This window comes from Pseudophryne corroboree, chromosome 6, assembly GCF_028390025.1.
Source record: "Pseudophryne corroboree isolate aPseCor3 chromosome 6, aPseCor3.hap2, whole genome shotgun sequence".
In the NCBI taxonomy this organism is placed as follows: domain Eukaryota; kingdom Metazoa; phylum Chordata; class Amphibia; order Anura; family Myobatrachidae; genus Pseudophryne; species Pseudophryne corroboree.
This window is the reverse complement of record NC_086449.1, coordinates 673,762,396-673,776,321: the sequence shown is the minus strand read 5'-3', so window position 1 is coordinate 673,776,321 and position 13,926 is coordinate 673,762,396. Positions and strand designations below refer to the sequence as shown.

Below are 13,926 nucleotides of genomic sequence, written 5' to 3'. Positions count from 1 at the left end.
AGCGATTGCCAAATAGCAAACCGCAGGTATTGCTGATGTGACATGGCAATAGAGATATGCAGGTAAGCATCCTGTATTTCTCTGACGTCCTAGTGGATGCTGGGACTCCGTAAGGACCATAGGGAATAGCGGCTCCGCAGGAGACAGGGCACAAGAATAAAAGCTTTAGGATCAGGTGGTGTGCACTGGCTCCTCCCCCTATGACCCTCCTCCAAGCCTCAGTTAGATTTTTGTGCCCGAACGAGAAGGGTGCAGGCTAGGTGGCTCTCCTGAGCTGCTTAGAATAAAAGTTTAATTTCGGTTTTTTTATTTTCAGTGAGTCCTGCTGGCAACAGGCCCACTGCATCGTGGGACTAAGGGGAGAAGAAGCGAACTCACCTGCGTGCAGAGTGGATTGGGCTTCTTAGGCTACTGGACATTAGCTCCAGAGGGACGATCACAGGTACAGCCTGGATGGGTCACCGGAGCCGCGCCGCCGTCCCCCTTACAGAGCCAGAAGAGACGAAGAGGTCCGGTGAAATCGGCGGCAGAAGACAATCCTGTCTTCAGACTAAGGTAGCGCACAGCACCGCAGCTGTGCGCCATTGCTCTCAGCACACTTCACACTCCGGTCACTGAGGGTGCAGGGCGCTTGGGGGGGAGCGCCCTGAGACGCAATATAAATGATAATACCTTAGGTGGCAAAAGAATACATCACATATAGCTCCTGGGCTATATGGATGTATTTTAACCCCTGCCATTTTTACACAAAAAAGCGGGAGATAAGGACGTCGTGAAGGGGCGGAGCCTATCTCCTCAGCACACAAGCGCCATTTTCCCTCACAGTTCCGCTGGAAGGACGGCTCCCTGACTCTCCCCTGCAGTCCTGCTTCAGAATCAGGGTAAAAAAGAGAAGGGGGGGCACTATTGGCAGCAAATGACAATATAAACAGCAGCTATAAGGGAATAACACTTATATAAGGTTATCCCTGTATATATATATATATATATATATATATATATATAGCGCTGGGTGTGTGCTGGCAGACTCTCCCTCTGTCTCTCCAAAGGGCTTGTGGGGTCCTGTCCTCTATCAGAGCATTCCCGGTGTGTGTGCTGTGTGTCGGTACGTGTGTGTCGACATGTATGAGGAGGAAAATGATGTGGAGGCAGAGCAATTGCTGCTGCGTTAGTGATGTCACCCCCTAGGGAGTCGACACCTGACTGGATGATCGTGTTCAAACAATTAAGTGATAATGTCAACACTTTGCAAAAAACTGTTGACGACATGAGACAGCCGGCAAATCAATTAGTGCCTGTCCAGGCGTCTCAGACACCGTCAGGGGCCCTAAAACGCCCGTTACCTCAGTGGGTCGACACAGACCCAGACACAGATACGGAGTCTAGTGTCGACGGTGATGAGTCGAACGTAATGTCCAGTAGGGCCACACGTTACATGATCACGGCAATGAAGGAAGCATTGCACATTTCTAACACTACAAATACCACTAAGAAGGGTATTATGTGGGGGGTGAAAAAACTACCAATAGTTTTTCCTGAGTCAGATGAATTGAATGAGGTATGTGATAAAGCGTGGGTTTCTCCCGACAAAAAACTGCTAATTTCTAATAAATTATTGGCACTATATCCTTTCCCATCAGAGGTTAGGACACGTTGGGAAACACCCCCTAGGGTAGATAAGGCGCTCACACGTTTATCTAAACAAGTAGCGTTACCGTCTCCTGATACGGCCACCCTCAAAGAACCAGCTGATAGAAGGCTGGAAAATATCCTAAAAAGTATATACACACATACTGGTGTTATACTGCGACCAGCAATCGCTTCAGCCTGGATGTGTAGTGCTGGAGTCGCGTGGTCGGATTCCCTGACTGAAAATATTGATACCCTGGATAGGGACAATATATTTAGACAGTGGAAAAAGAGGGATGGCGCTGAGAATAAATTGCTAATACTTATCTGAATATCAGGATGTGCTGATATTGTGAGCGGTCTTCCTTCTCCTTCTGTTTTCTTTGAAGGTAATCTTCCAAAGAATTTCGGGTGGTGTATGTAAATAGAAAAATTGGAATAACTAGGTTATATTCTGAGTGCCTACCTCCACTTACACTATGACAATAGGTGGTAAACTTGTAAAGGTATCTTTTTTTCTCAAATTCGTATCTGGTTCAATCTTAACTCCTTGAAAAAGAGTAGCACACTCGAAACGCGTCGGCTGAGGACTATTGCCTGCTGGACACCACACCGCCCGCTGTTTGGATTAAAGGTATGACCATTTCTGATTTTTCTATCTCAGTCTCATAGTTACCGGTTCCCATGTACAGATTTGGCTGGTCTTCCTAAATCCTAAATACGGGCGGTGCCCTCCGGCAGCCAATATTTTATTTTTTTTTGGATCTCATCATTGTTTTTTGTAAAAAGAATTTCTGTTAAATAAATTTTTTAAAATTCACCATATATATACACGAGCCTCTATCTTCATGAAGAACAAAGAAACCATGATGCGAATGTAACACACACCAACATCGTGAGTACTGGTACGACTTTCCACACTTATAAAGATACCTTTACATGAGGAAATTGCACCTAACGAGTGTAAGTTAGCTACGCATTGGAGATATCCATGTCTATGTATTCTTAATATCATCTGGAGTTAAGATTGAACCAGATACGAATTTGAGAAAAAAAGATACCTTTACAAGTTTACCACCTATTGTCATAGTGTAAGTGGAGGTAGGCACTCACTCTAAAAGTGCGCCTGATTGAGAGACCTTCCAGCTCCAATCACCGTTTAAAGAAACCATTATGTGCTGTGACTTACTATTTATTGTGTAAGCTAGGTATATCTGGCAATAAAATAATATCGTATAATTCACATAGAATAAATTGGAACTAGAATATAACCTAGTTATTCCAATTTTTCTATTTACATACACCACCCGAAATTCTTTGGAAGATTACCTTCAAAGAAAACAGAAGGAGAAGGAAGACCGCTCACAATATCAGCACATCCTGATATTCAGATAAGTATTAGCGATTTATTCTCAGCGCCATCCCTCTTTTTCCACTTTTTCCACTGTCTACATATTTCCTTTTGGATCTTCTGGGATAGATCCGGGATAAAAGTAGGAGGCAGCAGAGATCATTTGGAGCGCCAACGGATTCCCCAAACAACCATCTATAAAACCAGGGACAATATATTGTTAACTATAGAGCATTTGAAGGATGCATTACTATATATGCGTGATGCACAGAGGGATATTTGCACCCTGGCATCAAGAGTAAGTGCTATGTCCATCTCTGCCAGAAGAACGTTATGGACGCGTCAGTGGTCAGGGGATGCGGATTCCAAACGACATATGGAAGTATTGCCGTATAAAGGGGAGGAGTTATTTGGGGCTGGTCTTTCGGACCTGGTGGCCACGGCAATGGCTGGAAAGTCCACCTTCTTACACCAGGTCACTTCACATCAACAGAAAAAGACACCGTCTTTTCAAACTCAGTCCTTTCGTTCCCATAAATACAAGCGAGCAAAAGGCCATTCCTTTCTGCCCCGGGGCAGAGGAAGGGGAAAAAGACTGCACCATGCAGCCGCTTCCCAGGATCAGAAGCCTTCCCCTGCTTCTGCCAAGTCTTCAGCATGACGCTGGGGCTTTACAAGCAGACTCAGGCTTGGTGGGGGCCCGTCTCAAGAATTTCAACGCGCAGTGGGCTCACTCGCAAGTGGATCCCTGGATTCTACAGGTAGTATCGCAGGGGTACAAACTGGAATTCGAGGCGTTTCCCCCTCGCCGGTTCCTGAAGTCTGCTCTGCCAAAGTCTCCCTCCGACAGGGAGGCAGTTCTGGAAGCCATTCAGAAGCTGTATTCCCAGCAGGTGATAATCAAGGTACCCCTCCTACAACAAGGAAAGGGGTATTATTCCACGCTGTTTGTGGTACCGAAGCCGGACGGCTCGGTGAGACCAATTTTAAATCTGAAATCCTTGAACACTTACATAAAAAGGTTCAAATTCAAGATGGAATCACTCAGAGCGGTGATAGCGAACCTGGAAGAAGGGGACTATATGGTGTCTCTGGACATCAAAGATGCTTATCTCCACGTCCCAATCTACCCTTCTCACCAAGGGTATCTCAGGTTTGTAGTACAAGACTGTCATTATCAGTTTCAGACGCTGCCGTTTGGGTTGTCCACGGCACCTCGGGTCTTTACCAAGGTAATGGCCTAAATGATGATTCTTCTTCGAAGAAAAGGCGTATTAATTATCCCTTACTTGGACGATCTCCTGATAAGGGCAAGGTCCAGGGAACAGTTAGAAGTCGGAGTAGCACTATCTCAGATAGTGTTACGTCAGCACGGGTGGATCCTAAATATTCCAAAATCGCAGCTGATTCCAACGACACGTCTTCTGTTCCTAGGAATGATTCTGGACACAGTCCAGAAGAAGGTTTTTCTCCCGGAGGAGAAGGCCAAGGAGTTATCCGAGCTAGTCAGGAACCTCCTAAAACCAGCCCAGGTGTCAGTGCATCAGTGCACGAGGGTCCTGGGAAAAATGGTGGCTTCTTACGAAGCAATTCCATTCGGAAGATTCCATGCAAGAACGTTTCAGTGGGATCTACTGGACAAATGGTCCGGTTCGCATCTTCAGATGCAGCAGCGGATAACCCTGTCACCAAAGACAAGGGTGTCTCTCCTGTGGTGGTTGCAGAGTGCTCATCTTCTAGAGGGCCGCAGATTCGGCATTCAGGATTGGATCCTGGTGACCACGGATGCAAGCCTGAGAGGCTGGGGAGCAGTCACACAGGGAAAAAACTTCCAGGGCTTGTGGTCAAGCATGGAAACATCTCTTCATATAAACATTCTGGAACTACGGGCCATTTACAATGCCCTAAGTCAAGCGAAACCCCTGCTTCAGGGTCAGGCGGTATTGATCCAATCGGACAACATCACGTCAGTCGCCCACGTAAACAGACAGGGCGGCACGAGAAGCAGGAGGGCAATGGCAGAGGCTGCAAGGATTCTTCGCTGGGCGGAAAATCATGTGATAGCTCTGTCAGCAGTGTTCATTCCGGGAGTGGACAACTGGGAAGCAGACTTCCTCAGCAGACACGACCTTCACCCGGGAGAGTGGGGACTTCACCCAGAAGTCTTCCACCTGATTGTAAACCGTTGGGAAAAACCAAAGGTGGACATGATGGCGTCATGTCTAAACAAAAAATTAGACAGATATTGCGCCAGGTCAAGGGACCCTCAGGCAATAGCGGTGGACGCTCTGGTGACACCGTGGGTGTACCAGTCAGTGTATGTGTTCTCTCCTCTGCCTCTCATACCAAAAGTACTGAGAATCATAAGAAGGAGAGGAGTAAGAACGATACTCCTGGTTCCGGATTGGCCAAGAAGGACTTGGTACCCGGAACTTCAGGAGATGCTCACGGAAGACCCGTGGCCTCTACCTCTAAGAAAGGACCTGCTCCAGCAGGGGCCTTGTCTGTTCCAAGACTTACCGCGGCTGCGTTTGACGGCATGGCGGTTGAACGCCGGATCCTGAAGGAAAAAGGCATTCCAGATGAAGTCATCCCTACCCTGGTCAAAGCCAGGAAGGATGTAACCGCAAAACATTATCACCGCATTTGGCGAAAATATGTTGCGTGGTGTGAGGCCAAGAAGGCCCCTACAGAGGAATTTCAACTGGGTCGTTTCCTCCATTTCCTGCAAACAGGACTGTCTATGGGCCTAAAATTAGGGTCCATTAAGGTTCAAATTTCGGCCCTGTCGATTTTCTTCCAGAAAGAACTGGCTTCAGTACCTGAAGTTCAGACATTTGTAAAAGGGGTACTGCATATACAACCTCCTTTTGTGCCTCCAGTGGCACCTTGGGATCTCAATGTTGTTTTGAGGTTCCTTAAGTCACATTGGTTTGAACCACTCACCACTGTGGACTTAAAATATCTCACATGGAAGGTGACGATGCTGTTAGCCCTGGCTTCAGCCAGGCGTGTGTCAGAATTGGCGGCTTTATCATATAAAAGCCCTTACTTAATTTTTCATTCTGACAGGGCAGAATTGAGGACTCGTCCTCAATTTCTCCCTAAGGTGGTTTCTGCTTTTCACATGAACCAACCTATTGTGGTGCCTGCGGCTACTAGGGACTTGGAGGACTCCAAGTTACTTGACGTTGTCAGGGCCCTGAAAATATATGTTTCCAGGACGGCTGGAGTCAGAAAGTCTGACTCGCTGTTTATCCTGTATGCACCCAACAAGCTGGGTGCTCCTGCTTCTAAGCAGACTATTGCTCGTTGGATTTGTAGTACAATTCAGCTTGCACATTCTGTGGCAGGCCTGCCACAGCCTAAATCTGTAAAAGCCCATTCCACAAGGAAAGTGGGCTCATCTTGGGCGGCTGCCCGAGGGGTCTCGGCTTTACAACTTTGCCGAGCAGCTACTTGGTCAGGGGCAAACACGTTTGCTAAATTCTACAAGTTTGATACCCTGGCTGAGGAGGACCTTGTGTCTGCCCATGCGGTGCTGCAGAGTTATCCTCACTCTCCCGCCCGTTTGGGAGCTTTGGTATAATCCCCATGGTCCTGACGGAGTCCCCAGCATCCACTAGGACGTCAGAGAAAATAAGATTTTACTTACCGATAAATCTATTTCTCATAGTCCGTAGTGGATGCTGGGCGCCCATCCCAAGTGCGGATTGTCTGCAATACTTGTACATAGTTATTGTTAACAAAATCGGGTTATTGTTGTTGTGAGCCATCTTTTCAGAGGCTCCTTCGTTGTTATCATACTGTTAACTGGGTTCAGATCACGAGTTGTACGGTGTGATTGGTGTGGCTGGTATGAGTCTTACCCGGGATTCAATATCCTTCCTTATTATGTACGCTCGTCCGGGCACAGTATCCTAACTGAGGCTTGGAGGAGGGTCATAGGGGGAGGAGCCAGTGCACACCACCTGATCCTAAAGCTTTTATTCTTGTGCCCTGTCTCCTGCGGAGCCGCTATTCCCCATGGTCCTTACGGAGTCCCAGCATCCACTACGGACTATGAGAAATAGATTTATCGGTAAGTAAAATCTTATTATCCAGGGATACCACATAGTACCCTGTTTCCAAAGCCAGGACAATTGAGCGAAGGGTCTCCATACGAAACTTGGAGACCCTCACAAACTTGTTCAGAGATTTGAGGTTGAGAATGGTCCGGGAGGAACAATTCGGTTTGGGGACTAGGAACAGCGTTGAATAGTACCCCCTGCCCCTCTGAGCCAGAGGCATCGGTACTACCATTCCAGTGTCCAGGAGGGATTGTACCACTAAACGGAGAGTTGTTGCCTTCACCTGATCCGAAGGTATGTCAATCAGGCAACAGCGCGGAGGGGAACGTGTCTTGAAGGATATAGCGTATCCGTGAGTGACGAATTGACGCACCCAAGCGTCTGAAGTGGTCTCCAACCATACCTGGGAGAACTGTAGAATTCGGCCTCCCACGCTGAGATCCCCCAGGGGGAGGCCCGCCCGTCATGCCACAGGCTTGTCAGATTTGGAAGTCGGCTGACTGGCAGCCCAGGCACTTTTAGGTTTGGGCTTGGTGGTTTTGGAAGTGCGAGACTGTTTCGGGTACGCCTGACCCTTTGCTTTTCCCAGAGAGCGAAAGGAACGAAAGGAAGTACTCGGGGCCGAAGGAGTAGTACTAGGTGGACATGCAGTGTTAGCAGACGCCAAGTCAGCGACAATCTTGTTGAGATCCTCACCAAAGAGGATGTTTCCTTTAAACGGAAGCACCTCCAGGGTTTTCTTAGAGACCAAGTCCACCGCCCAGAACCGCAACCAGAGAATACGGCGAGCCAAGATGTATGTCATAGCAGCCTTGGCCGCCAGAACACCTGCATCTGAAGCTGCTTCTTTAATGTCATGAGATGCCGTGACAATCTAAGAGAGACAATGGGGTCAATTTACTAAGATGGGAGTTCTATTTAAGATGGGATATTGCCCATAGCAACCAATCAGATTCTACTTCTCATTTATCTAGCACCTTCTAGAAGATACCTGGAATCTGATTGGTTGCTATTGGCAACATCCCATCTTAAATAGAACTCCCATCTTAGTAAATTTACCCCATTGTCTGGCATGTTCAGAAAAACAGTACGGTAACTCAGCCTCTATTTCCTGAGCCCACGCCTCAATAGCTTCTGCGGCCCAAGTAGCCGCAATAGTGGGTCTATGCGCAGCCCCTGCAAGGGTATAGGTCGCTTTTAAGCAGCCCTCCACATGCTTATCCGTCGGCTTCTTGAGAGAAGTGACTGTAGTGACAGGCAGAGCAGACGACACCACCAGCCAAGCGATTTGCGAATCCACCGGCGGTGGCGTTTCCTAATTTTTACTCAATTCTGCCGCAAGGGGATAGTGGGTTAGCATCTTCTGCGGAGTGAATTTCTTTCCCGGGTTCTCCCAGGATTCCTGACGTATATCAACCAAGTGATCAGAATGAGGTAAAACCAATTTAATATCCTTCTGATGTTTGAACCGGTCCGGTTTTTAGATGTAGTAGCAGGCTCAGGATCATCATCAATCTGAAGAATGAGCCATGATCAGAGTCTGTGGGGTCAGTATACACGCCATCTTCATCGGAAGAGGTATCCGGAACATGCCCTGGTGGTCTAGTGGGGTCCCTGTACTGTCACAGTGTCCACGCCAGCGTGTGTGGCCCGCCTCCTAATGGCTGCGGCGGATCGCGTTTTCCAGCGGGTGCTGACTGGGGGATCCTCTTACCTCCTCCCTGAGTGCGGTCACGCGATCCCGTAGAACTTCGGTTAGTGTGTGCGCCCTGGGTGAAGAACCGGAGCCTCCACTGTAAGTACCCGGCAACCAGTGACGCGGGAGTTTACAGCGCCGCTGTGGGAGGTGATGGAGCTGCAGCAGGAGATATCAGAATGATATCTAGCACTAGAGTGCCTCTGCTGCTGCCCTTGAAGTCTTCTATCTTCTTTAAAATAGCTCTTCTTAGGGCTGCTGGAGCAGCCCTGCCTGTTAGCTGCCTGCACTTCAGGCACCAACTTAAAAGCTGAGCTCCTGTGCACGGAGGTGGGGTTATAGAGGAGGCGGCGCTGAGCATCTTGGGAACAGTCAAAGCTTTTAGCCTGTTGGTGCCTCTGATCAAGATCCTACTCTACACCCCGATGTTATTCCCTGTGGAATACCAGTGTACCCCGCTGCAGAAAGAGCCCTTCCCTATTGTTACATTCATTTAATATTAGGTGTGGGTGAGCCCATGTTTGCCAAGAATACTTTTTTCAGTTTAATTTGCTGTTGCACTTTGTTTTTTGCCAGGTGGAAGACCGTAGAGCAGAAATGGAGCGACAACTGATTAGTATGAAAGTTCAGCATCAGTCTCTTCAGAAACAGCATGCTTTCTCCAGACAGCAAATGCACCGAATGAAGGTATGACTGCAGCAATAATGTCTTACCCGCATTAGTCTTTGTCATAAATGTGTCTTAAAGCAAACAACCTTTCATTGTTTTAATATATACACCCATTAATCGCGGATGCTTTTTCATAATGTTATAACAGCACTTCTCACAGTTTTGGTATGGATTGCTTACACTTGAAATCTTTTTATAGTTCCAGCCAGTCCTGACTCTGCTGTGTGTGATGAGACATATAGTTATCCTCTTGGGTTTGAAAGCACAAGTAGATTTGTGCACTAATCTGTTCATATTGAAGGATGACCTGTGGCATTTGAGGTCGGCTGTAGACAGAGGATGGGTGAGGAGGTAGTTAATTTACAAGCTGTCGGGATTCCGACAACCGGTGAAATACCGGCGGGCCAAAAGCGCGGCGAGCCAGCGCGGGGACACAGTGCATTGGCCACCAGTATCCCGGCTGTCTCGATCCCGGCGTCTCTCTCCTGACCGCCAGGATCCTGATATCTGTATCCTGACCGACGGGATCCCGACAGCCGGGATATCATACTGATCCCAGAGGACGCACCCTCTAAAGCTGGCAGAAGCGTCATGAAGTGAGTCCTTTTTTTTTTTTTTTTTTCTCTCTGACGTCCTAGTGGAAGCTGGGGACTCCGTAAGGACCATGGGGAATAGCGGTCTCCGCAGGAGACTGGGCACTCTAAAGAAAGATTAGGTACTATCTGGTGTGCACTGGCTCCTCCCTCTATGCCCCTCCCCCAGACCTCAGTTAGAATCTGTGCCCGGCCAGAGCTGGGTGCTCCTAGTGGGCTCTCCTGAGCCTGCTAGTAAAAGAAAGTATTTGTTAGGTTTTTTATTTTCAGTGAGCTTCTGCTGGCAACAGACTCACTGCTTCGTGGGACTGAGGGGAGAGAAGCAAACCTACCTATCTGCAGCTAGGTTGCGCTTCTTAGGCTACTGGACACCATTAGCTCCAGAGGGTTCGAACACAGGCACCTGTCCTCGATCGTCCGTTCCCAGAGCCGCGCCGCCGTCCCCCTCACAGAGCCAGAAGAACAGAAGCTTGAAGACGGCGAAATCGGCGGCAGAAGACTCCTGTCTTCATTTAAGGTAGCGCACAGCACCGCAGCTGTGCGCCATTGTTCCCAGCACACCTTCACACTCCGGTCACTGCAGGGTGCAGGGCGCTGGGGGGGGGGGACGCCCTGGGCAGCAATTGAAGTACCTTTTTTGCATAAAATACATATATACAGTCAGGCACTGTATATATGTAAAAAAAAAAAACGCCATTTTTACACACAGAAAGCGGGACAGAAGCCCGCCGCTGAGGGGGCGGCGGGGCCTTCTTCCTCAGCACACCAGCGCCATTTTCTCTTCACAGCTCCGCTGGAAGGAAGCTCCCCAGGCTCTCCCCTGCAGTATCCTGGTACACAAAGGGTGAAAAGAGGGGGGGGCACATAAATTTAGGCGCAAATTTGTATATACAGCAGCTACTGGGTAAACACTGAGTTGTAGTGTAATCCCTGGGTTATATAGCGCTGGGGTGTGTGCTGGCATACTCTCTCTGTCTCTCCATAGGGCCTTGTGGGGGAACGGTCTTCAAATAGAGCATCCCCTGTGTGTGTGGTGTGTCGGTACGCGTGTGTCGACATGTCTGAGATAAAAGTCTCCCCTAAGGAGGAGATAGAGCGAATATGTGTGTGAGAGGGTGTCTCCGTCGACAACGACTACACCTGTTTGGATATGTGTAAGTGCTAAGGTGAATTTATTGCACAACAAATTAGGGGACAGACAGGAAATCTACCCATGTCTGTCCCTATGTCACAGAGACCTTCAGAGTCTCACAATGCTCACTATCCAAAATATTAAACACTGATATCGACACGGAGTTTGACTCCAGTGTCGACTACGATAATGCAAAGTTACAGCCAAGATGGCTGAAAGGTTTTCAATATATGATTATTGTAATAAAGGATGATTTGCATATCACTGACATCTGTCCCTGACACGAGGGTACACGTGTTAAGGGGAAGAAAGCTGAGGTAAATTCCCCTCCTCTCATGAGGAAAAAGAGCGGGAATCTCCAGACAAGAGACTGCAGCTTCCCACAAAAAATTCTCAGGCAGTATCCTTTCCCCACTAGGGCCAGGATGTGTTGAGAATCTTCCCCTAGGGTGTCCTGTTTTGCACAGACGGTAGCACTAGCTATTCTCAGGGGTCCTGCAGATAGCGTGCACATTCTAGTATGCTACTCAGACCGGCGATTGTGTCGGCATGGGTTTATAGCGCTGTGGCAGCGGGGACAGGTAACCTTATCAGCAGAGATTGAGACCCTAGTATGCATGTAGATATTTTTTTATATATATATATATATATATATATAGAGAGAGATATATATATATATATATATATAGAGAGATATATATATATATATATATATTAAAGATGCTGTCTTAAGTGATAGATATATAATTATAAAACATGCCCAAAGAGACATGAGTATACTGGGTCCTAGAGCCAAAGCTATGTCGATTTCTGCTTGACGTGTCCTGTAGAATATGCAATGGAGCTACTTCCCAGGAACAGAAGTCCTCCCCGGCCTCTACAAAAATCCACCGCATGACGCTGGGGCTCCACAGGTGGATCTAGGCCCGGTGGGGGCACGCCTTCGTAAGTTCAGCCACAAGTGGATTCAATCCCTGTTAGATCCCTGGGCAATAGATATTGTGTCTCAGGGATACAAGCTGGACTTTGGGAAGATGCCCCCTCACCGACGGCCCTGCCGGCTTCCCCCCACGAGAGGGAAACAGTGTTAACTGCAATTCATAAATTGTATCTTCAACAGGTGGTGGTCAAGGTTCCCCTCCTTCAGCAAGGAGGGGGTTATTATTCGACCAGGTTGTAGTCCCGAAACCAGACGGTTCGGTCAGACCCATATTGAATTTAAAATCCCTGAACATATACCTGAAAGGGTTCAAGTTCAAGATGGACTCGCTAAGAGCGGTTATTGCAAGCCTGAAAGGGGGAGGTTTTATGGTGACTCGGGACATAAAGGATGCATACCTTGATGTCCCCATTTATCCACCTCATCAGGCGTACCTCAGAATTGCGGTACGGAATTGTCATTACCAATTTCAGACGTTGCCGTTTGGTCTCTCCACGGCCCCGAGAATATTCACCAAGGTAATGGCGGAAATGATGGTGCTCCTGCGGAAGCAAGGTGTCACTATTATCACGTACTTGGATGATCTCCTCATAAAAGCGAGATCAAGAGAGCAGTTGCTGAACAGCGAATCACTTTCTCTGGAAGTGTAATGGCAACACGGCTGGATTCTATATATTCCAAGTCGCAGTTGGTTCTTACAGCTCATCTGCCTCTCCTAGGCATGATCCTAGACACAGACCAGAAGAGGGTTTATCTCCCGATAGAGCTCAGGAGCTCGTGACACTGGTCAGGAATCTATTAAAAACAAAACAGGTGTCAGTGCATCACTGCACTCGAGTCCTGGGAAGGATGGTGGCATCATACGAGGCCATTCCCTTCGGCAGGTTCCAAGCGAGGACCTTCCAATGGGACTTACTGGACAAGTGGTCCGGATCACATCTTCAGATGCATCGGTTAATCACCCTATCCCCCAGGACCAGGGTATCTCTCCTGTGGTGGCTGCAGAGTGCTCACCTTCTCGAAGGTCGCAGATTCGGCATTCAGGACTGGGTCCTGGTGACCACGGATGCAAGCCTCCGAGGGTGGGGGGGCAGTCACACAGGGAAGAAATTTCCAAGGGCTGTGGTCAAGTCAGGAGACTTGCCTTCACATCAACATCCTGGAACTAAGGGCCATATACAACGCCCTACGTCAAGCGGATTTCCTGCTTCGTGACCAACCAGTTCTGATTCAGTCAGACAGTATCACCGCAGTGGCTCATGTAAACCGCCAAGGTGGCACAAGGAGCAGGGTGGCGATGGTAGAAGCCACCAGAATTCTTCGCTGGGCGGAGAATCACGTAAGCGCACTGTCAGCAGTGTTCATTCCGGGAGTGAACAACTGGGAAGCAGACTTCCTCAGCAGGCACGGCATCCACCCGGGAGAGTGGGGACTTCATCAGGAAGTCTTCACACAGATTGCAAATTGGTGGGAACTGCCACAGGTGGACATGATGGCGTCCCGCCTCAACAAAAAGCTAGAAAGGTATTACGCCAGGTCAAGGGACCCTCAGGCGATAGCTGTGGATGCACAAGTAACACCGTGGGTGTTCCAGTTGGTCTATGTGTTTCCTCCTCTTCCTCTCATACCAAAGGTGCTGAGAATTGTAAGAAAAAGAGGAGTGAGAACAATATTCATTGCTCCGGATTGGCCAAGAAGGACTTGGTACCCGGAACTGCAAGAAATGCTCACACAGGTCCCATGGCCTCTGCCTCTCAGACAGGACCTGTTACAACAGGGGCCCTGTCTGTTCCAAGACTTACCGCGGTTGCGTTTAACGGCATGGCGGTTGAACGCCGGATCCTAG

At 48.4% G+C, this 13,926-nt stretch overlaps 1 protein-coding gene across 3 annotated transcripts in view; it reads left to right on the top strand.

Moving 5' to 3' along the window:
• SPDL1 (spindle apparatus coiled-coil protein 1) overlaps positions 1–13,926 on the top strand; it is a 407,460-nt gene that overhangs the window by 256,568 nt on the left and 136,966 nt on the right. For all 3 annotated transcript variants that reach the window (XM_063928265.1, XM_063928263.1, XM_063928264.1), the window contains exon 7: positions 9,323–9,433. In XM_063928265.1, coding sequence (XP_063784335.1) covers positions 9,323–9,433 — 111 coding nt within the window. The remainder of the gene's footprint in view (positions 1–9,322; positions 9,434–13,926) is intronic.